The sequence below is a fragment of the Streptopelia decaocto genome (assembly GCF_964273445.1).
Source record: "Streptopelia decaocto genome assembly, chromosome: 3".
Lineage (NCBI taxonomy): Eukaryota > Metazoa > Chordata > Aves > Columbiformes > Columbidae > Streptopelia > Streptopelia decaocto.
The window spans coordinates 100946580-100969372 of NC_138656.1; the positions used below are offsets into that span (position 1 = coordinate 100946580).

The 22793-nt window shown below is 35.3% G+C and overlaps 1 protein-coding gene across 1 annotated transcript in view; it reads left to right on the forward strand.

Annotated features, from left to right (window-relative positions):
* The window catches only part of SNTG2 (syntrophin gamma 2), a gene marked incomplete at both ends in the record, with an annotated part of 248656 nt that overhangs the window by 104990 nt on the left and 120873 nt on the right, over positions 1-22793 (forward strand). Inside the window, 2 exons of the mRNA XM_082048487.1 lie at positions 8420-8476; positions 8573-8630. Of these exons, the coding sequence (XP_081904613.1) occupies positions 8420-8476; positions 8573-8630 (115 nt within the window). The remainder of the gene's footprint in view (positions 1-8419; positions 8477-8572; positions 8631-22793) is intronic.

Consider the following 22793-nt stretch of genomic DNA (forward strand, 5'->3'; position numbering starts at 1 on the left):
CTTTCAAATGTAATTTAGAAAACTTTTAAAACTACAGGATTTTTTTTCAGCTATATCATTCCTAGTAGTTGTTATAAGCAGCATTTTATACCTTCTGTTACCAAGCAGCCTCGTCTCTATACAGTTGTTTGCATGGTGTTCTTCGGTATGATGTCTGTGTCTCATTTGATTTAAAAAATTATATTATATCTGTTTTTCAATATAGTCTTGCCAGGCATCATTCTTTGAGTTCTTGAAAGTTTCTGCCTCACTAGTCTTTATTTCAGTATTGATGACTGAGACCTTTTAAGGCTCTCCTCCACCCATCTATACAGTTATATATGCTGTTTCAGTCTAGGGCTCTTCTGGATTTGGCTTTCCCTGATTTCTAACACTATTTGGAGCTACATGTACACAAAAGATACAGGCTGAATTTAAGAATGGATTACTTGTGCTGCTTTCATCTGTGGATTATGGCTATCAGCATCTCGAGTTGAGGCAAAATCTTTTCTGCTTGTTCACATCTTCAACAGTTGGTTCTGCAGTGCCCTTCTTGGCCTTGGACACAGAATGTGATATTATTTTGAAATAACCCCCCTGTCTCTGACCTATATGCTTTGATGAGATGCAAACCCACTGTTCATGCTCTGGCCCTCCTGCAGAGTAAGTGTTATTCCATGAGGGTGATATTGACAGAAAGACAGACTGATCACACCTAAATATCGCTTCTAATGCAAAATTTAAAATCTATCCTTCCACTGTTGCAGCTACACCGATTTTGTCCCTAAAATTTGCTTCTGGTTTTGTACCCAGCTAGCAGCTCAGTGGCTGTAAATCTCTTCCACAAAGAGTCGGCTGCTTTCTTAAATGCAATTTGGTTGTCTTTGAACATATGTAATCTTGCTCAGTCAACACCCATAGCTCCAGTGTTTTCATGTATCAGAACAAGACAACAGTTTTGCTCAGACATGTGCAATTAGACAATATGATTTTCCTTTAATACTTAAAGAATAACAAAAGTGAAAATTTTAGTGGCCTTCTCAGGTTTACAATTTGTTGTTCAAAGAGAAAATACATTTCCAAAATACATATTCTTCCACCATAGCAGGTCCAAATGCGACAGCCAGCCTACCCGCTCAAAGAACTGCTTGACATAAAGCAGATCAAACCACCTGTCAACACTTAGCAGGTAAATCTGCCTTCTCTTTCCATTGCTGGTACATTAGACACTGATCAATGCATTTGTTTCTCAGAACTTAGATGCTGGAGTATGTCATGGCCAAATTGTTACGCTAATTCTTAAACATAGCGGTAGGCATTACAGAGCCAGTATTGCTTTGAGAAACAGGTAATAGAATCCTTGACAACTTGCAACAATAAGAGGTCTCAGAAAGATAGGAATATTTCATGTTGGTATCCTGGGCAGTTACAGTTTTAATAACTATGTTCTGTCTATTTAAATGTTTCCTGAAGTCTCATGCAGGGCACTTCCCCTCATCTCCTAGAAACAGAAAACTAAACAAAACATGCCTCCTATGTGGTGTGCTATGGGAGGTACATAATTAATTCTGCTTTGTAGGACAACTGGAATGACTGATTGTTATAGCATAGACATCAAGTACTTTGGGAGCCTTCAGAATGAAGGGTTTTAATAAACTGTAGATACTATTAAAGGATATCATTAGCAAAACAAAATGCTAGTTTACAAGCAAAAAAAAAAATAATTTCAGCTTTCCTGTTCAGATTGATAATTAGTAAACTTTCTAACAAGTTCTCCTTGCCTATAATGAAATAAAATTATACAAGCATCATAGTGTTTTTTTGGGTTTTGTTGGTTGGTTGGTTGCTTGCTTGCTTTTTTTAAGACTGGTACAGATGTCTGCCTCATTTTAGCCTTAAACCATAAACAAATTAGTCTGAAAAGAAAAAAAAAAATATATATATATAGCCTGCAGGCAACTAAAAAGTGAGACAAGTTGTTTGCATGTTTGACTGAGACATAAACACTGGTTTTTTTCAGCTGCATATGTGCATGACTATCATTAATGTCACAAAAAGAGGTTTTTTCCCCACAAATATTGCAATTTCGTTTTGGCAAGAAGCTCTGCAGTAGGATATTCTTTCATAGCTGCTTGCAAAGCTAGTGTGGGTTTCTGTTCGAATTTTTTATAGTAATAAAATGTTGTCATTGCATAAGAAGTTCAGAACTGAGTCAGACCTAACATCTACTGAGCCCACTGTCGATTTTCAAACAGCAGCAATTAATGCTTCCCTAGAAAAGACAAACAGGGCAAGAATACGTGATGCTTCTCTTAACACTTTCCCTATCACTATTTATTCAGTGCCTTCTTGAGAATAATGTAGTTTTGTATTAGGACTTAACAGATTTGTCCAGTATCCCCATGAACACCTGTAGATTTTCAAAGTCCAGATTTTTTTTTCTCACCAGACTCTAGAGTCTGCTACACATTGCACAAATAATCACATCTTTTTGTTTGTTCTGATCCTCGTTCCTAACAGTATCATTTGATGCCTCCTAGTTTTTGTACTGGAAAAGGCTAAAAAAAATGGTTTCCATTAACTGTCCTCTGTGCAACTTATTGTATTGCAAGAGCCTCCCAATTCCCGGTCCGTCTCTCTTCCTGGATGAAGACTTGTAGCCTATTCTGTTATTCCTTATACAGGAGCTGTTTTGTGCATCCATCGTCCTTATTGGCTTTTTCTGAACATTGTCTAGCAGTTTCAGGTATGAGGAGGGACCAAAAGAGTGTACAGTTTTCAAGGTGGGGTGAACTTTGGATTTCTACAGTGGTATAATGATGTTCTTTGTCTCTGTTGTTTTGCTAAGACTTCCAAAAATTTGTAGTTTTGACCACTGCTGCACACTGCACTGGTGATGTAATGGAACCATCTGCTTTAACCCCAAGGTCTTACTCCTTAATAGAAATGACTGATTCAGAATCAATCCTGATTCCTTATTAAGTAATACACATGGGAAAAATAACCTCTCTCACTAGCTTTGATCTGCTGTTGTATTTTGTATGCTGTTTAGTTGCCTGGTTGCTGTTTTGTAAGATGTTCTGCAAATATTTTCAGTTTACTTATTTTTCCTGTCTCAGTAAGAAGCAAAGTTAATCTTACTGCTCGCTCTCCCTCTCCCTCTCCCTTCTCCTTCTGTAACAGTAATAGTAGAACTTCACTGAGGACCTTCCTACGTTGTGAGAATTATGCATTTAATCCATCCCTTTGTTTTCTATGTATTCTCTCACTAATTTTACTTATCAATATATCTGTGCAAGACCTTTCCCTCATCGTTCTTTTGTTTCCATAACTTGCTTTTAAAAAATATGCAGTCTCTTCCAAGATAAATCAAGTTCATCACAGTATCTCTCAATTTTGGGTTTTTGTTAGAGTTTCTTTCACTAATACTTTTTTTTTTTTTTTTCCTCCTCTGTAGTTTGTTCTAATTTGTTTAGCAGGCCTTAAGTTGCCTAAGCCTTAACTGGAACCTTTTATAAAAAAATGAGATTTTCCATATTGCAGTCTTTGTGTATCAAGGCTTCATTGAGGAGTACCACACCAGGGCTCCTGCTTTGATTTATTCCTGAGTTCCTTTAACTAAGGTGAATGCTACCTGAACCTGGTGATTTGCTGCTGTTATTTAGTCAATTTGCTTCTAAAGTGGTTTCAAAGTCAGACAGATCCATACATCCTTTGTGCTACAAAGAACGTTGGAGGAACATCTCCAGTTTCACACTAATGAAAAGTGTTCATTTATCTTCCTTTCAGTAGGCTTATTTTCTCTGAGTGTGCCTTTTATATCTTGATCATAAATCGGCCCTGCGATTTCTTTGGCAGACCTCCTACTCCTGATAGATATGAAGATTTATTACTAATTTAAATTCTTTTTGGCAGTTGTTCGACCGCTTTTTACTGTTACTGCCTCATTCTGCTTTTCAGTTAAATTTCCATATGTTCCTCTTTCTTGTCTTCATTTGAATATGGTGTCCATCAGTCCTTACATGTAATAACCTCTCTTAACATCTTTAACCATGAAGTTTTCTTTTTTGTCTTAATGAAGCCTTTCTAATAAGTGGCATTCATTGGTTCTGTGCTTCCAGTGTGGTACCCTTAAGTATCCTTCATACTGCCTGTAAAGTTTTACTTTTCTTAGCTGTCCCCTTTATTTTTCCTTTCAAAAAGATTCCTTCCTTTTGCATAGGACCATAACACCATTAGTTAGAGTGGATAGAGAGATCAGATAAAAGAGAATTACTGTTAAGCACATTTCCCTACAAAACCTGAAATTTAATTCAGTAGTGCCTTGCTTTCAGTAGCTCTCTAATGTTGAATCTCCCCTAAATTACCCACAGATTTTGTTTTGTTTTGACTCAGTGAAGTGAGCATCTATATTATGAATTAACAGTCCAAATGAAGAACTCAATGGAAACTAGCCTTTAGTGAACCATGCTAATTTGTTTTTTCCCATTTTTTTTTTCTTAAAATTCCTCTTTTAAAATAAAGTTACAAAATCAAATATTAGGAAGTTAGAAATACACAGGCTATTGTCTCTTGAATCCTAGCTTTGTGTTGTCTTTTTTGTCGGAAGATATGCAGAGAATGGCCTGAGAGGTTACAGGAAGAAAAATATCTAGTAGTGAATGGTCCTTGCCCTGAAGTAGTGGTGCAATATAATCCTAGATGGGTCATGTACATAAATTAGCACCAAATTAATGCTACTGATCAGGAATTAGGTGCATCTTATCTTCTAATGTGCAATTATGATATGTTAAAATGCTAGACTTTCAAGCTAAGACTGAAGCTGGTCAACAAGATACTTTGAACAGACAAATTTCATACAAATACTTAGAAAAAGCACTTGGGCATTTCAGATCACTAAAACAGAATTGTCCTTAAATCTTTTTATTCCTCTATTTGTACCATGTAGAATGATGATACCTTTGGCAGTATCATTTGTGTTGATGTACCTAAATATTGTACTGCTTACTAGCCCATGAGTATTTTTGTAATACCACATTTAGAAAAAAAATCATGTTCATGAAATGACATAACAGATCATACTTTAAATAAAGGTAAAAAAAGTATTTCTGTATACTGTAAGATATCAGGGCCACATTAGTATTTAAGTAAGTTTCTAAAAAAATCCAGTTGTGGTGTGTCATAGTACAAAAATGTAAATTTTTGTCTTCTGTCTGTAGTCTGAATGTGTCTGTTTTCCACATCAAGTCATTTAAATTGTCACTGTCTGTAAGATTTGGTGATCTGCCAAGGAAGATACTTTAAAACTGCTTGATCATCCCTGAAATTGCTTAAAGAAAGCTAAATATATTTAACTCCTGGTGTCTGTTTCACTACTACACACATTTCTGGAGCTCTTTGCCATTCGTGTGGCTCTTGCCTGCTACCTCTCCAATTTATTTGCACCGTTTTCAAAATGAGCATATCAGAACTAGCTGGATCATTGTGTGTGGACCACTGCCAGATACAGAAATAGTTTATAGTCTCTGCTCCTTCTTAGTACTCCCCTGGTGATATAGGATTACACTAGTGATTTTGGCCATGGCATTACACATGAATGTATTTTTTTTTCTCACTCTCAGTATGACTCATGTTTGGGTTTTTTTCAAGACCACCTTTTGCCAGATAGAGTGCTTTTCTCTATTTGTTTGAACGTTTTTTCTTGCTACAAGGAAGAGCTGAAATGACTTTGACTTTTAGTTGCTGTTTGCTTAAAACCTGTTCTGTTTAACATTACGTTATCATAAGTGTTGCAATTAATTTAGATTATTTTTTTAGATCACTGTGGTGGTGGTTTGTTTGTTTGTTTGTTTTTAAATAACCCAAGTACTGTGACTATCCCAGAAGAACATACCCACTAAATATTGTCTTTATGTCAAATACGTTTTGATTTGGAATCTTTTAGCTAGCCAATTTACATGTGCTTATAATACACCATATTTTGAATAGTTTTATGTTTTTAATCCAGTTTTTGTGGAGTGTCAGATCACTGCCTTTAAAGGGTACTCTGTCATCAAGATTGGAAATTTCATAGAAAGTATTCATGTCATTTGGAAATGTATTTTCCATAAGAATTTTTCCCTTTAATATTATTCCTCTTTAAATCCTTATGAACTGGTTTTACTGTTATTCCATAAGGGAATGGATGGTTCATTGCCAGATTTATGATCATCTGACCTTAAAGCATTGTAATGCAATGAAGATCCATGGCTCTATTTATATGTTTTCAATATTGACCCAGTATTAGCTTTTTTTCTAATCTTCTGAAAGTGCATGACGCTCATTTTTTTTAAAAAAAATCTAAATCAATAACAAAAATCTATCTATATAAAATGAAGTGTGATATTTGGTCTTATATGACTGCTAGTCATAAAAAATTATATATGATTATCAAATTAAAATAAGTTCATGTAAATGATCTTGATTATGATACTTGGTTATGCTCAGCTTTTGGCAATTTATTTTGCAGTTAGAACATCCTTAAAAGTAGGATGTTTTTGCATTTTTTAAATACAACTGTAACTTAAAAATCTGTTATGTAGGAAACATTTAGGTATGTGTTTAATTCCTTGTTTCATAGTGTCCTTTAATACAATATTTGAAGCTCTGTAATAAGCAACTCTATGAACTATGAAAATACAAAAATCAATATTATTATGATATATTATGCAATCACATTGCTTTGTAGGACTAGAAATTCAATTATATCATAAGTATCATCATTTGAAATGTACCTATCAACCATATACAAATACATGTTATTTATAGTTCAATGTATAAGATGCCAATAAATAATATCTTGCTTATCTTTTATAAAATGGCTAAAGCTTTCCATGTAGCATATTTGTATTTGTTGTCTAATAATACTAAAAGAATCTAAACTGAAAAAATAGTTTTTCTATCATCTCCATGTGATGGGATATATTAGGATAATTTGTTTACAAAGTGTGAGTACAGGTGGAGGAAAACATGAATTAAATAAGCAAAGAGGATTTATGTCATAGAAAATGGTTGTTGGGAATGAGCCACTGAATTGAAGGGTAGAGACATATTTTAATTGAGATTGGATCTGAACTTTCCCAGTGTGTATGATAGTTTTGATGAAAAGTTTTAATGCAGTTCAAAATGAAGAAAAGAACCTATGAAACAATTTGAATTAGCAAAGATTTCAATAAAGCTGAATTATATTGTCTGAAATTTAATCATGGAAACCTTTTGATATAAATCAGGTACCACATGCCATAATACAATAGTTTTCCATTTTTAGTGCAGAATGGTGTAGTATAATGTTCATGGGAACACAAGAGAGCAATTTTGAAAATGTATGAGTGTTCTTAACCCTTTTTTACTATATGCATTATTTTTACCCTCCTAAAATGACACTGAAATTTATGATTTATGGTATTCCTCTTTCCCATGAGTCAATATGACTATATGTCTGTTAAGGTGAGTGTTAGAAAAAAAGCTGAAAAGAGCTTGTTAATATAAGATAATGAGCTGGACTACCATAATCAAAATTTACATTTATCTGGATTAGTGAAATAATGAAATACCGAATCAGGAAATATACATGTAGAAGTAATCTCATCTAAAATTTCGGATTTACAGGAAAAGAAAAAAAGTACCTTATACGTTTGGGCATTACTGTTCTAGGGGGTGAAAGATGGCATTCTCTGCAGTGCTGTTTAGCAGCACAGTTTCAAAACAGTTCCCCTTAACTCTGTAGTTATTGTCAACCAATGAAGTGCTATTATTATGTTGTCAGGCACCAAGATGTACACATTAATGAAATGTCAAATACAGCGTATTTTTAAACATATGATAGGTTGCCATAGAAAAATATTGATACATGTTTATGAACTTAAAACCTGAAATGCAAGAAAATAACCATCTGAAGGAGATTGTCACTAAAAGTATTTTGGCATATGCTGAAAAAAACTGGAATAGGTCTGAGGATATGGATTGGAAAGCATTGGTATTTGTGCTTGAAAAATGAAAATAAATATAATGTGCATACATGATAGCAGTTAAAGAAGGTAAATCAGCTATGAAATGCACATCTTAAAGCTATTAATGTAGTTTTCTCATGAAAACATTGACAAAACAGAGCAAAAGCATATAAAATTTTCTGTTTAGGCAGAATATCACTTCAGCAATAGAAAAACATACTGAAAATCCGCGTGTACTATTCAAATGCAAGTTCTGCTCTCTATGGTAAGGAATTAAAAAAATGCTTATAAATCTTTATTTAATGATACTTCAGAACTGAACTTGACCACTCAGATTCTAGGGAACATTGGAGAATTATTTTTTTAAAACATATAGAATTTAGAAACATCTTCTATACTTATTCAGAAATTGTGTTTTCACCTAAATTTATTTTTTCTACAATTTTTTAAAGCACAGAACTGTTACACTTCATAGACAACCAGTTGGTGGCTTGGGCTTAAGCATAAAGGTATGGATAATTTCTCATTTCTTCTTTTAATTTTTAGCATGACTAGTTCATTTCAGTTTTAATTGAGATCTCATAGTTACTACGCATCTTTTACAGGGTGGTGCTGAGCACAAAGTGCCTGTCGTCATATCAAAAATATTTAAAGACCAAGCAGGTAATATATGTTTATGTTATTTACGTATACAATACTGTAGTATATGTGGGGTTTTTTTTAAATTAAATGTTCTTTAAACTGGGAATGAAAACATCTGTATGGCTTATTCTTTCAACCTCACACTATCTTTAAGTCTTTCTAAAATGTCCAAATAGTCTATGTGCCTTGGCATTGAATTTATAATCTGTTCAAGTTTATAGGACCTGTGCTTGAAATCTTACTGGTAAGTAATAGTTTCAGAAAACATATTTTTTTACTGCAGTAAGACAGTTGTGTTGTAAACAAACCATTTAAAGTTACTTATGAAACAAAACTATGACATAGGAAATCTATTTATGTACCTAACTTTAATAACCCAGAGGATAAACAAATATAAACCAAACATATTTTTTTCCCCACTCAGTAATTCACTGCTCTGTGGTATGACTAACTGTGCCTGGGTGCAAACAGAGAGTGATTTGTAATGTTTATTACAGCAGTTGTAACACAAGATTTAAATCAGTATAGTCTAACCCAGCTGAGTATTACACTGACATTTATTTAGCAAAAGGAACCTTTGAGGGACCATGTCAGACCTTGGACTGATCTTGGCAAATTGGAGACCTGCTCTGGAAAACAAAGGGCCCTGCAGAGGAGAGGGCTGAGAAGGGATCTTATCAATGCTTATAAGTATCTCAAGGGTGGGCGTCAAGGCAATGGGACCAGACTCTTTTCAGTGGTGCCCAATGATAGGATAAGGGCCAACAGACACAGACTGAAGCACAGGAGGTTCCGTCTGAATATGAGGAGAAACTTCTTTACTTTCAGGATGACCAAACACTGGAACAGGCTGCCCAGAGAGGTTGTGGAGTCTTCTTCTCTGGAGACATTCAAAACCTGCCTGGACACCTTCCTGTGTGATCTAGTCTAGGTGAACCTGCTTTAACAGGAGTGTTGGACTAGATGATCTCCAGAGGTTCCTTCCAACCCCAACCATTCTGTGATTCTGTAAGAAAAGAACTGTTGCACATGGCTGCGCAGTGCTGTGCAAGGTAAACTAAGGGTCTTAGCTTATCAAAACAAAAGTTGTATTTTCTCCTCTGGTGGACATGGACATGGGGAATAACTAGTTTGTTCTTTTCTTTGAGGAAGCATTCTTTTACAGATTTTAAGATTTGTTGTTCTTCCGTGATTAGCTTATTTGTGTTTCTGTTCTTCTTTAGAATAATTCTACCCAAATCATGTAACATTTCCTGTAAGCAAAGACAGAGCACTGCACTCTGACCCACTGTGCATGTCCCACTTCTTGGAGGGCTCAAAGCCACTGACATGATCTTTTGAACTCATCAGCCTCTCTCCCTGCTTTGCTGCAGTGGAGATGAAGCACATTTGCTTGCTACCACGTTCAGCCTCATGCTTTACTGTAGTAAATTGCAAACTGTACTTGTTTTTTTTCCTTTGCATTTTCTTCAGTGGGTCATTATTTTACTTGAAATTTAATACCTAAACTTGATAACCCATTTTCAGCTGATATCTAGTGAATATTGAATGGATTAGATATACCAGTATCCTGTAGAGATAGACTGCTTCAGATTTCCTGTGTACAGTACTTATATATATTTCAGTATGATGGGGGTTTTTTATGATATTATTTCTGAAGTGAGGAAGAGGTGTTTTTATGTCAATTGTGTTATTGTATATGGAACAATAATAGGCTCCTTGAATATAAAGTATAATAAACCATGCTAAGAAAATACATAATAATAATAATAATAAAATGAAAATAAGCATTCAGGTCTAAGGAAAGTACCTCAGGAAATTAATTGCCAACAAGGTAAGCTATTTCCTGCCCTCTTAGGACATAGTACTTTTAATTAAGTTTAGTAGTGAGTTTGTATATGAAATACTTATATGCAGAGTTTTGTACATTGTAGGTAGTTTTTCATGGACTGCGTTTATTTGTAGAGTAACAAGTGCAACAACAATTTTACGGGGTCGGCTGTTTACCTCAAATCTGAAAATCTCTCTTCAGAAGATGCTTGTTTTAAGATCTGGTAGCCATTTGTCCAAGGAACCTCCCAAGTGTGCAGTGGTTTTAACCAGAGGTCGTGCTGTGTCACTGTGAGGCTGTATGTGCGTTCCTGACTGGATCAGTGGCTGCCATGAGGACACTGTCACACCTGGCAAGGTCTGAAGTATGAGGTCAATATAGTATCAGTGGCACCACTGGTCTGAAGAAGGAAATCTCAGCCCTTCTTTCAGTGATTGTGGGGCTGGGTCAGGTGAACTCCTGAGGTCTCTTCCAGCCTGAGTGATTTTGTGATTCATTTAGTGCTGCAGATGCTAAAGATCAGAGTTATGTAATATAAATGCTTTTTTTTTGTGCCACATTGCTTCTGCAGTCCCATTCTGGTTTGGAATGTTTACATAACAGAAAACAGTGTGGAGTTTTTTGTTTATTTGTTTCTTCCAGAAAATGAATATTTCTAAAAAGCATTTTGAGAAAAATACATAAGTATAATATATATATACAAGTATATGAGATATATATATAAGTATATAATACATATAAGTATAATAGAATAAAGCAGTTTCTCTTTTTTTATATCCGTATGAACTTTGTGCTATCCTAAACAATGTAATTACTCAGCTATCTTTGTACTTTTTTAAATTTTTCAAATATAGGAGAAGTGATTTTGTTGGTGTTGACTTAAGCAGCAGCTAAAGGTATTTGCACTTCAGTTGTTGAGATAGGGTGAACATTTCAGTTGTATTTGATTTTGTTATTCAACACAAGCACTTCTGTAGCAACAATAGTAAGAAATGCTATTCTTACACTTTTGACTGGCTTAGAGACCTCCCAGCTGTGATCACTGTGTTCATAACTTTCCAATTATGTTATCCTAGATCACTCTATTCAATAAGACTTTGCTGAACAAGTTCGCTGAAACATACAGAGAAACTCAATTCAAGAGCACAGCTTTACATTTCTGAAATACAAGGTTAAGTGGTCATTCAGCGCTGGAGGCTTGATGTCCGATATATTGCAAATCACAGTAAAGAATGTCCTAAGTTTTTCCTGAGCACGTGTCCTCAAGTGTATTAACTAAAAGCAAGTTTTGCTAATGTCAATGACTCATCAGCAAGCTCAGGCCTTTTACATTTTTCTGTTCATTCTGTCTTTGATTCTAACAAAGGTTACATTTTCTTCATATCACCAAAGCTTTTGCTAAAGTGAATTTCAGAAGGAAAAAAATCCTGTGCCAGACAGGATGAGAACAAGTAAATGCAACCACATTTATAAATTCAAAAGTAAATTATACTTTTATATATATTTTATATATATATACATATATATCTATATATGTATATAAATGATACAATTATCTACAGAGTAATTTTAAGCCCATAGGTAATTATTTCACTTCCCAAGCAATGATTTTTTTTCTCCTGTCCATATATCACATCCTCCAGTTGACTCAGCATATTAACAGTGTTACTAATAATCTCCCATACTGTGAAAAGATACTATTGATGTCGAAGCTTCTCAGTTAGATTTTTAAGACTGATTCATGCTTTCTCTATATTTTTAAATGTAATTTAATACAGTATTGCTTTTCCTGTATTTTCCTTTTGAAACTGGTTTAAGAAATGGTAAATCAATATACAAGAGGTGATGATTTGCTTATAACCCCTAGGTGTGTATTATTTTTATATATGTTTTATAATTAGTGTTAGCAATTTATTTATCGTAAAGACTGGTAGGTTTACAGTCAAATAAATATAGAGTCCTGGTCTCAGAGATGTGTAACTGAATATCCTGAACTTTGAAAGAAATCAGATCATTCAGGCTTATCCATAAGATCAGGCTTAATCCTTAAGATATTTTGTCAGTTCTATTGAATATACTTTAAAATATCCTTATACTTTCATGTATTTACATCTTTCACTCTGTTATGTGATATTCCCATTTTTTAATTGCTAAAGCGTCTTTATGAACTTGTGGAATCTGAAGTGTGGAGATTGAAAACAAATGGACTTTGACCTCATCATACATACAAGTGACTTATTGCATACAGTATGGGATATTTTAATTGTATAAGCAGCAAGCAATCAAATTTCTGTTTTGTGTTGCAGAATTATCAAGTTGGCAATCATATTTATTTACCTTGATGCAACTTCCCGTTTTGGTGAGACCTGCTGTAATAATCTGGCTACTGCTGTGAGCTCTGCTCATATCTCATATAACATGTGGAGTCAGACAAGCAGCAACGGTGAAGCAGAACAGTGGGTTTAGCTCACTGAGGTGTGATGAAAATAGTTAAAACTAAATAAAGCCTGATAGAATAGGGATAATTTGCAGTATTCCAGTTTCAGAAAAAGTCCTCTCTTGAGACCCAGAATTGGTTAAAACCTAAATGTGAAAGCATTTTCCCACCTTCTGTGATAAAAGGTGACTTACGACTCATTCTGCTGTATTGAGTAATCTCCTGGTTTATGTGTTTACTCCATTTCTGACTGGGGATGCCAGATACCCTGGCAGAATTGGAACAAGCTCGGGACACTCAGCCACTAAAACATTCTTGGCTCAAAACCGTATGCTCAGCAAAAACAGACTGTGTCCAAATATCACATCCTGGCTGCCTGCATTCAGGACCATCTGTTTGGAGGACGTGGTGTCAGTTTGATGAGGGCTTTTAACAGTTTCACTTACACTAACACTTACGTGCCAAGCAAAGATGGTTTAGTATGGAAGCTCATGTGATACTTCCCCATAGGTATTTTTCTCTGTGCTTACTCCCGTCATGCACAAGAGCAGTACAAGTAAGGTAACCCAACCTAGTCTGAACAAGCTGGTAGCGATGACGTGAGATGACAGTTCAGCTGCTAGCTGGTGTTCTTCATCCCTACAGCTGTACTCCCCTTCATCAGCGTTGGAGATTCATAACGCTGAGCCAGCGAGGTCAAGATTAAGGATGAGTTAAGACCAAATGGGTATACTTGCATTTATAAGGAAGTGAGAGTGGATAAAAAATTTGTGTTATGCCTTATGCTAATGAAAATAAAGACTGAGCACAAGGCCAGCTTTGAACATGAGAAAGGCCTCATTGATCATAAGACATTTGAAGCTGCATGGTATTTAATATTTGTACATTGTTTCCTAATATCACTTACAAATTTATTTAATATTTGTTAGGATTATTCATATTTCCTCTCATTAATTTTTAATTATCTTTGCCAGTGTTACTTTTCTTTATTACTGGAAAGCTAATGATATCTGAAGACGGCATCTGCTCACCATTTTCTCTCTTGGACCTATGCCTCCAGCTCTAAATTTATTTTCAGAAGGCATAGAAGAACATTCTTAGTGTTTGGGATTTCAATTTTATTGTTGCTTCCTGGAGACTAAGCAGGCTGCAAGGCAGTACCTCTTAATAGAAAGGACATCTTAATGAACCGTTAAAGATCAATCAATAAATAAAAGGAAGGTACTTTGATCCTGATTCAGGGAAGCATTTTTGTTCAACCTAATAGTTAAGAACATACTTAAGGTTCAACAATACAAATAGCAGTCATATATTTAGTGAGAAACATATATGTACATGAATTCTTGAGGTGAGGTTCTAGAACAATTTATTCTACTGAGGTTTGTTTTAAGGGTTACATGCTGAAGCAAAAGACTTAAATTGTTGACCTAAATCTAAAGGGTTCTTTGTGTAGAAGGATATAAAGAGTTAATTTTTAAGTGTTTATGGAACAGAACAGACATATACATAAGATCAGATCTAGTATATTTTTTTAAGATGTTACATTTTCCTGTTTTCAATGAAATGCATATTTTTTTGTGTTAGAATTATTCATAAATAATTCCTGGACAAAAGAAAATTTGAGATGAAATATTTGTAGATTTCCCTTTAGAAATTTTGTTTTGTAGTAGAATTTGTGTTAATTTTTTAATAGGTTTTATGAACTTAATTAATCCAGAACTCATTTTTACAGGGAAAACCAAATCATTCCCATTTTAGGTCGTTTTGAAGTTTGTTTTCATTCCTTTGATTTGGCTAAAAAACAACAGCAGTGAATTAGCTGTCTAGCTCTATATTTAGACAGTTGGTTATGCACTTTCCCAAAATACGTCTTTTTCTGTGTATACATCTGTATCTGTATTGTGTGTCTAAAAATGTGTACATTAGGTTACTGATACTGAATAATGTTTTTCTGTTAGCTGTATAAAGAAATGGCATTCAAACAGTATGTTTATGATCAAATTCTTCTTCATGCCTGTGAAGATCAAGGTTCAGTAAAAGAGAATTAGTTTTGCTTAACACCTATGCTAAAATCTAAAATGTTTATTGAAATTGTATTTCAGTTCTATAGGGTTTTATGATGAGTGATCTCTTTGAAAGGTACATTTTGCAGTTTATGAAACAGAAGGGTAGACATAAAATCTGAAAAACATTATTTGTAATTTCAGTGGACCTATAATATGGTTATGATTATTGTGCTCTAAACTAAATAGAGAAAAGTATGAAAAATACATTATATTGTTTTAGCTGTCATCTGTTCCAGGTTATAGTTGAGTAAATAAACTGTGGCCTTATGATGCCATTCACCTCTGGCTGACAATGTAGTTCTCTTATGCACTGCAGAAAACTAATAAAACAGCGCTTAAAATTACTATTTGTATTTGTTCCACAACAGTCCAGGTTGAAGAAAAAGTTTAATGTTAATTGTTCTGTGCAGAAAAATTAAAGAACTTTATAGTATGTTTTCATTCGGATAATATGTTTGGGGGTGAACTGTCTGAAGTCCCTCTGAGGATGGGTGCTGTTTTGGATTTGGCACTTGCTCTTCCCCAGTGCTTTGGTACAGAAACTGAAGAAGTGATTATCTAGGCAGAAAACTTCTTTTTATTGTAACAAAGATTACCAAAGATAGTAATTAAAATCAGAGTAAAAGTCATTCAGATTATTTTGGGGCTGAAGCAGACAAGAATCATACACAGTATTTGATGGAAAGAACCAATGTAATGACCCTTCTGCTTGGAAATTATCTTACATGGAATAATATGAGAAAAATTAATATTATCCTTTGGCAATTTCAGAAAAAGTTTTATTTGGGGTCTTTTCACTATTATCTTTCCCTTACTGATTTCTGAATTAGAGACTTTTTTAGGCTATTTTATTTTATTTTATTGTAACTCATTTAAATAATGTTTCTGCTACTTTTGATGTCTCTTCTTAGACTCCAAGTTTGTTTTCCAGTTATCACCTCTACAGCATTTAAAACTTTAGGCCATACATAATAGAATGTAATGGAAAGTTAGTTACATATTTTGGAAGAAAAGTCTGAAGATGCCAGATTATAATTTATTCCTTATGTAATGTTACCTATTCATAACTTGCCTAACTTTGTATTATGTTATTCAACTCAGAAAGCCTTTTACATGTGATATTAATCATGTCTGTTGGAGCTAACTTTATGCTGCAATTATGTGATCAAATTAATCTTCCCTTACATTATACTATATTCCAATTGTCATTAATTAATTTTAAAATGCACATGATTATTTTTACCACAAAAACGTAAGAATAATTCTGAAAATATTACTGAGTTTAGATTGATTATCACAGAATCACAGAATGTCAGGGATTGGAAGGGACCTCGAAAGATCATCTGGTCCAATCCCCTCACGGGAGCAGGAACACCTAGATGAGGTTACACAGGAAGGTGTCCAGGTGGGTTTTGAATGTCTCCAGAGAAGGAGACTCCACAACCCCCCTGGGCAGCCTGTTCTGTCACCCTCGCTGAGAAGAATTTTCTTCTCAAATTTAAGTGGAACCTCCTGTGTTCCAGTTTGAACCCATTACCCCTTGTCCTACCATTGGTTGTCACCGAGAAGAGCCTGGCTCCATCCTCGTGACACTCACCCTTTATGTATTTGTAAACATTAATAAGGTCACCCCTCAGTCTCCTCCAAGCTAAAGAGCCCCCTCGGCAGGGGTGTGATCACCCTCACCGTGGTAACGCCCACTCCACGTCAGCTGCTCTCGAGAAGGCTTCTCTGTATCTCGAAGATTTCGCTTAATCGGGACCCTCCGAGCTGATCCGCTGATCTCAGGAACTGAGACCTCCTAGAGTACCTAGAGTACGCAGAGTGCCTAGAACTTCTAACCATATTCCTAGAAATATCACATTTGTACAATTTTAAATAGCTTTTCACTGACTTTTAAATGAGTGTTAGCTATTCTTGGCTAGTATAACTTTTTTTAAACAAAATATAGCCTAGTCATAATTATAACTGTTGCTTTTGCTTATTAATTATTGCTTCTTATTTCTGAATTCTGTCCACGTAAGATGTATGACTATTTTTACTTTTATTTTCAAACTCAAGAGACTTATTAGCTATGTTAGGCAAGTAATAAATGACAGTAGTAATGTAGCGCTTTCAAATTTTCTGAAGATACCTTTTAAAAAAATTGCTTTGATTTTCTTATAGTCACATCTTACTTGTCATGACTTTTCTTAAAAGGGCTAAATTTTAAATTACTTACACTACTAATGTTCCAATTTTGTTTACTTTGAGAACTTTTTATATAAAGGCAAAAATAAAATCATGAAGAACTGATTTACTAAATGCATGTAAAACTAGTAGTATATTTGTCTAGTAAGAGTTTATCATGATAAACGTTCCTGTAGCGCTCTCTGCTTCAACATCTACAAACTAATCTGATCTACATTAGGCCTCTTTAATTAAAGAACTAACCTGTTGTGTCTAGGTTTTCACTGAGTTCATACTACAATGCTACTTATTTGGAAACACCTGCAAGAATCACATTGCCATTTGCTTTGGCTTAAGGATCTTGCATCAAGACATACAAATACTTAGATTACTGCAGGAAACTCAGACCATCTGAATTTTTGTCCTCATTTCCTACAGCAGGTCTGAAGTCTATTTAATCACTCTGTATGCTGGTACTTTTTACAGATCATGCAAAAAACTGTCAGTGCAGCTTGTGTCACAAAAACCTGCTTCCAATCAGAAAACCATCCAAAAGCCTTTTCATAATTTATTGCTGTAATTATTGCTAAGATTTAAATGGGTAGAAATAAAATTAAGCTGCCTTTTTTTTTTTTTTTCTTCCCCATACTGTTGTTTAAAGCATGTTTAATTAGAAATGGTGTCACAGCTAGGACTTTTCCAGATTCTTGTCTTCTCAGTTTTGGTATACAGAAGATTCTAGTGAGCAGTACGTTCTGAAAACATGTTTTTTTGGTCATCCAAAAGGAGAAGGTGAAAGAGCGAAGCCAATATCGAACACCCATCCCCAAAACAGATTCAGCTCTGTAACATTTTTCCTGTTCAATATTTTCTAATTTCTTTAGGATTTAAACATTTTATTTGAAAAAAATAAAAAGGTAAAACTTTTAGCAATTCATGTCTCGTGTTTTCAATGTGCTTTATTACTAACTGTGAAATCTGCTTTAAGCTAATTCTGTTTAAAAAAAAAGTCTTATAAGATGGTAATAATTCCAGAAATAATTACATATTTGTTGATCATTTGATAATAGAGTGGAGAATGGGGTGAGAGAATGGCCCATTAAAGCACACTCACACTGCAAATTAATAGAGAGAGTAAATCACAAAGATGAACAGATACAGACAGGTAAAGTGGAAGAGAAGAAAAAATACAATAACGAAAGAGAAAATCATGTTGTATTTCAGCACAATTGTAGATATTACTCTAAGAATAGGAAGTATATGTAGGGTTGGAAAGGCCCATCGCTTCATTTTTTTTTTTTGCAGCGGAACCTGACTTGGTTACTTTTTTCCAGGTAGGATTCTGTTATCCATGTGTAATTTTGGGGGATGATTCTTCCCATTTTCTCTGGCAAGTTTTACTCAACTTCTAAGAAAATTTGTCTGCTCCCAAACTGTGATTCTGTGCTTCTCGTGATGCTTATTCTTTTCTATGAATACAGTTCCTGTGTCACTGTTGCTCCTGTAGCAATGGAAATTAGAAAATCAAAGCCCAGGTATCTCTCAGCAAAAGATCCAGAAATTCAGATGGGTTGCATGGAGCCTGAAGGATAATCCTTATGTGAAGAGTCAACATCTGATAATTAAACTGTAAAACTAAATCTTGTTTTCATTCAGAATATCTGTATTTATAATAAATACTTCCTTGGTAGGTTAATGTTATTTCAAATTAGTGGTATTTTGAACAAATGCACTAAAATATAGAAGCATATTAAATATATTCCTTTATGCACCTTTGCGAATCACAGAATTGTTGAGGTTGGGAGGGACATTTGGAGATCATCTAACCCAACGCCTCTGCTCAAGCAGGTCCACCCAGAGCCTTTCGCCCAGGACTGGGTTCAGATGACTTTTGAATATCTCCAAGGATGTAAGCTCCACAACCTCAGGAAACATCACTTTTTGCAGCAGCAGTTATTTTATGGGCTTCTTATCCAAGTATTCAGCCACACTAATCCTGTCTAGTTTTTTTGGAATCTGATGCAGCTACAATGTCATGATATGTTAAAAGGTTAAATACCCAGATTGATTTTTATAGTAGTGTAAGATCAGAACTTACAGTGTTTAGGTAGAGATTTTTCCTATTTTTCTTTGCAATATTATGTCAGGCAATATCTCTTAATTTTACAGATTCATCTGTTTGTGCTGTAGTTGCTTCTTCATTTAGCTTCTGTCTGCATAGCTTCTTCATACTGCAGTGATCTTGGGGCAGTAAATAAATAAATAAATAAGAGCTATAGAACTATTTTGAATTGCATGCCAGTGGAGAAGGGAAGCAGAAAGTAAAATTCTAGTTATAGTACGAAGTCCAGATTTTTGCTGCCAGCTTTATTCTCACCACAGAGCAGCAAGGAATCACATTTAATTAATTGTTTTCAGTTCTTTAAAGGATTTAATTTTTTTGTATGCTCCCCCTGATTTTCCCATCCTAATAACTGCACATTTTTTTATATGGAACAAAATAATAATTTTCACTTTTGAACACAGGAGTGCCAATTTCTTCCTATATATTGTGTTTTCCCAAAATTTTCCCATATTAGTGCTTCTAACGGCAATGGCAAAAGTAGTTATCTTTTGACCAATGTGCCCATTTGGTCTCTATTCCCACTTACTGCACAGATCAGCTTCCCAGTTTGAATCCCTGCCAATGACTTTATCAACCATTCCAGTGTTACAAGAAAACCAGCCTTATGTTGTCTGCAGGACCCTGCCTGCTGCAGTCAATAGAACAGAAAAGGACTGGGGTTTTTAGCACTTCTTTTAGGGAACAAAATTGGAAGAAATTTACAGTTGCTAGCATTTACGTTGTCCTAGACAATTTGTGGTATCTGTTGCATGCACATGTTGGTATGTACCAAACTGTAAGGAAAACTCTGTCATGAATTTTTTTCATAGTTATTTTCATGTAATTTCTTCAACATAAGCCCCTTTGGGTTTCCCTGACGCTTTCCGCCTACTTCGGCATCACTTGTGAATTTAATGAATTCACAGCGTTTAATCAATATTAAACCTTTTTAAATGTAATTAAGATGTAGGGTAAAGGTGATGTAGCACTAATTGTGATAGCACACACTTCATTTTCTTTTGCAGCTTGGTACGCGGCTACTAAAATAATGAAAGTATAACTTCAAGAGGCATACTGATTTCTAAAAAAGTCCAATTTACTGTTTCTCTCAATAAGGTTCTATGCTCATTGGGATCCCAAAGCTCCTTCTCAAATGTTTAGTTTTTAGTACTGATTCATTTTACACAGTGACTGGTAATTGCAGAGCAGCCTTTCATAGACACCTTTGTATATGAGGATGTTAGCAGTGGGAGAAAAAGTCCCACACAGCTTGGAACATTTTTAAAGTTAACATTTTTGTCATGTAGAGAACATAAGACTTAATTAAAAAGTGAGTAGATGTCTTCAAATTTTAAATATGCCTTGGAGAAACAAGAGTGCCTTTTTGCCTCTTTCTAATGAGTTTTTCCATTCACTTGATTTCTAATATACTTGTCAACTATATTGTAATTTCTGCATCATAATGACATGTCCTCTACAATTTCATTTCTGGAAAATATTTTTGTTAGAAATCATTATTGGTTTTAAATTGTAGACAAACAGCTAAAAACAACATGTTTCATTACAGACTTGCAAGCATAGTTTGCCAGAGGACCGTCACTGGCTGTGCTGCCAGCAGCTGTGGAGGTGTCTACATCATTGGGTTACTTTGCAGCATAATGCATTTTTCGAGCAAATGTCCTCATTATCCCAATTTTCTGTGCTTTGTTTCAGCACATAGAGCATTTGGTGTCAACTACATAATGCTCCTTCTCTCATTTATTTATCTGGACAGCTTTGATTGTGTGTAGAGACACTGCAAGCAGGATATAGCTGCTTTGTGGTCTTAAACTACACAATTTATTGGCTAATGCACACAGCTGGGGGTGCTGCAGTGCTCATCACCCCTGTGGAGTTTGACCAAGGAGACTTTGCTGGCCTGGCAGTCAACAGGCTCAATTGCTCCCTGAAAGAGATTTGCCTTTGTTGCTGCTGAGTTCCCATATTCCAGCTACCTGATTTTTTCTTCCTTGAGATTTTATACCTTTTCATGTCAGTGCTTTTCCCCTTTAAGCCCTGAGCTGCAAACTAGCTGTATCTCAATAATTGTACCTGTTTCTGGAATTTTACCTTTCCTATTTTGCATGGATATTAGTCTACATATTTTATTGTAGCTTTTGTTAGAAGTAAGGAGTTTTTTTGGAAGACTTAGATAAGATTACACAACTGTGCTGTTGTGTCATTATGCAGTGGGTCATGGATAGCTGAACTTCCAGGACAATGGTGATACCTACATGCCTGCAAATCCTTGTGTCATGCTCTTCCATCAGGATCTCATCTTTCACCCATTTTCTGGCTCAATATGCTTTCCTTTCTTACCAGTCCTGTATCTTGCTGTTTTCACCTCTTGCAGGAATTCTTTCCAAACTCATCTCAAACCTCCACCCCTCTTTCTTTTATTATGCTGCTTTTTCAATATTTCTGTTTCCAACTAATCTTCCCAATGGCAGCAGCTGCTTTGGCTTCTCAAAAGAACCAGCAAGATGGGGCCTCGGGAAAACGATGTTGCCTGCTACCCGTGTTTATCCTCCTCATTCCATCTGTGGCCTGAGGACTGGTACTTGTTGGAGTATAAATATACACATCTGCCTTGCTGCAGTGAGCTGGAGCGTGAGTCCTACTGCGACCTCCACACGGACAGTGATATCCCAGGACTGGCTTAGTAGGGGTGTCCTCCTGCAGCAGGTTGAGAACTCACTTTCCCTGTGTTACACCTCATTCAATTGATGTCCAGGCTCTGCATTGATTCAAGTTGCAGGGACCATTGCGTTATTTTTGTGCAAGGTTTGCTTCTGCATATTGTGGTCTGTTGTAGCTGTTACTGGCAGCAGGAGCGCATCGCTGTGTGGCACTGCTGTGCCTTAGGGTTGGATGCTTAGGGGCCCACAAAACAGAAAGTTTTGGGCACCAGCTTTACTTGAGCAGCTTCACATCACCTGGCAGCATTCGGACTGGGAGACCAGTGTAACTGATCTGAATTAAAATACCTGAAACCCAGATAGTGTGGGCATAAGGAACCTCTGCACAAACTGCTTTGATTCCTGATCTGTCTCTCTTCTGCCTCATCACTTGCCAATACAGACATACTGAAGATTTTTCCACTCGGTTCCGAGTTGATCACACACAGTGGGCAACACAAGCACCCTTTGACTTTATCCTTTTATGCTGTCCTGCAGCTGGAATTTCAAACGCCCTCTTCCTTCCACCTCCAATTCAAGTATGCTCTCACTTTACTAAAGCAGCCCAATGGTCCTAACATAAGCATTGTATTAAAAATTATTCATGTGTTTTTCACTATTGATATCTGTATTACTTACATCTTGAACAGAAGTTTAGTATTGACATGCTCAAGCTAGCATTCAGCACCTCTAGCAATGTACGTACTCAATATAGGCTACTTTGCATTGCTTCATGATGTTTTTGAACTATTTTAATTCAGTTATATTTCTGTACATAGATGTGTCTTTTCTATAGCAGTTATTAGAATTTGTGTCTGTATTTTTAAATACAAAGCAGGATATGACGTGGGCTAAAGACC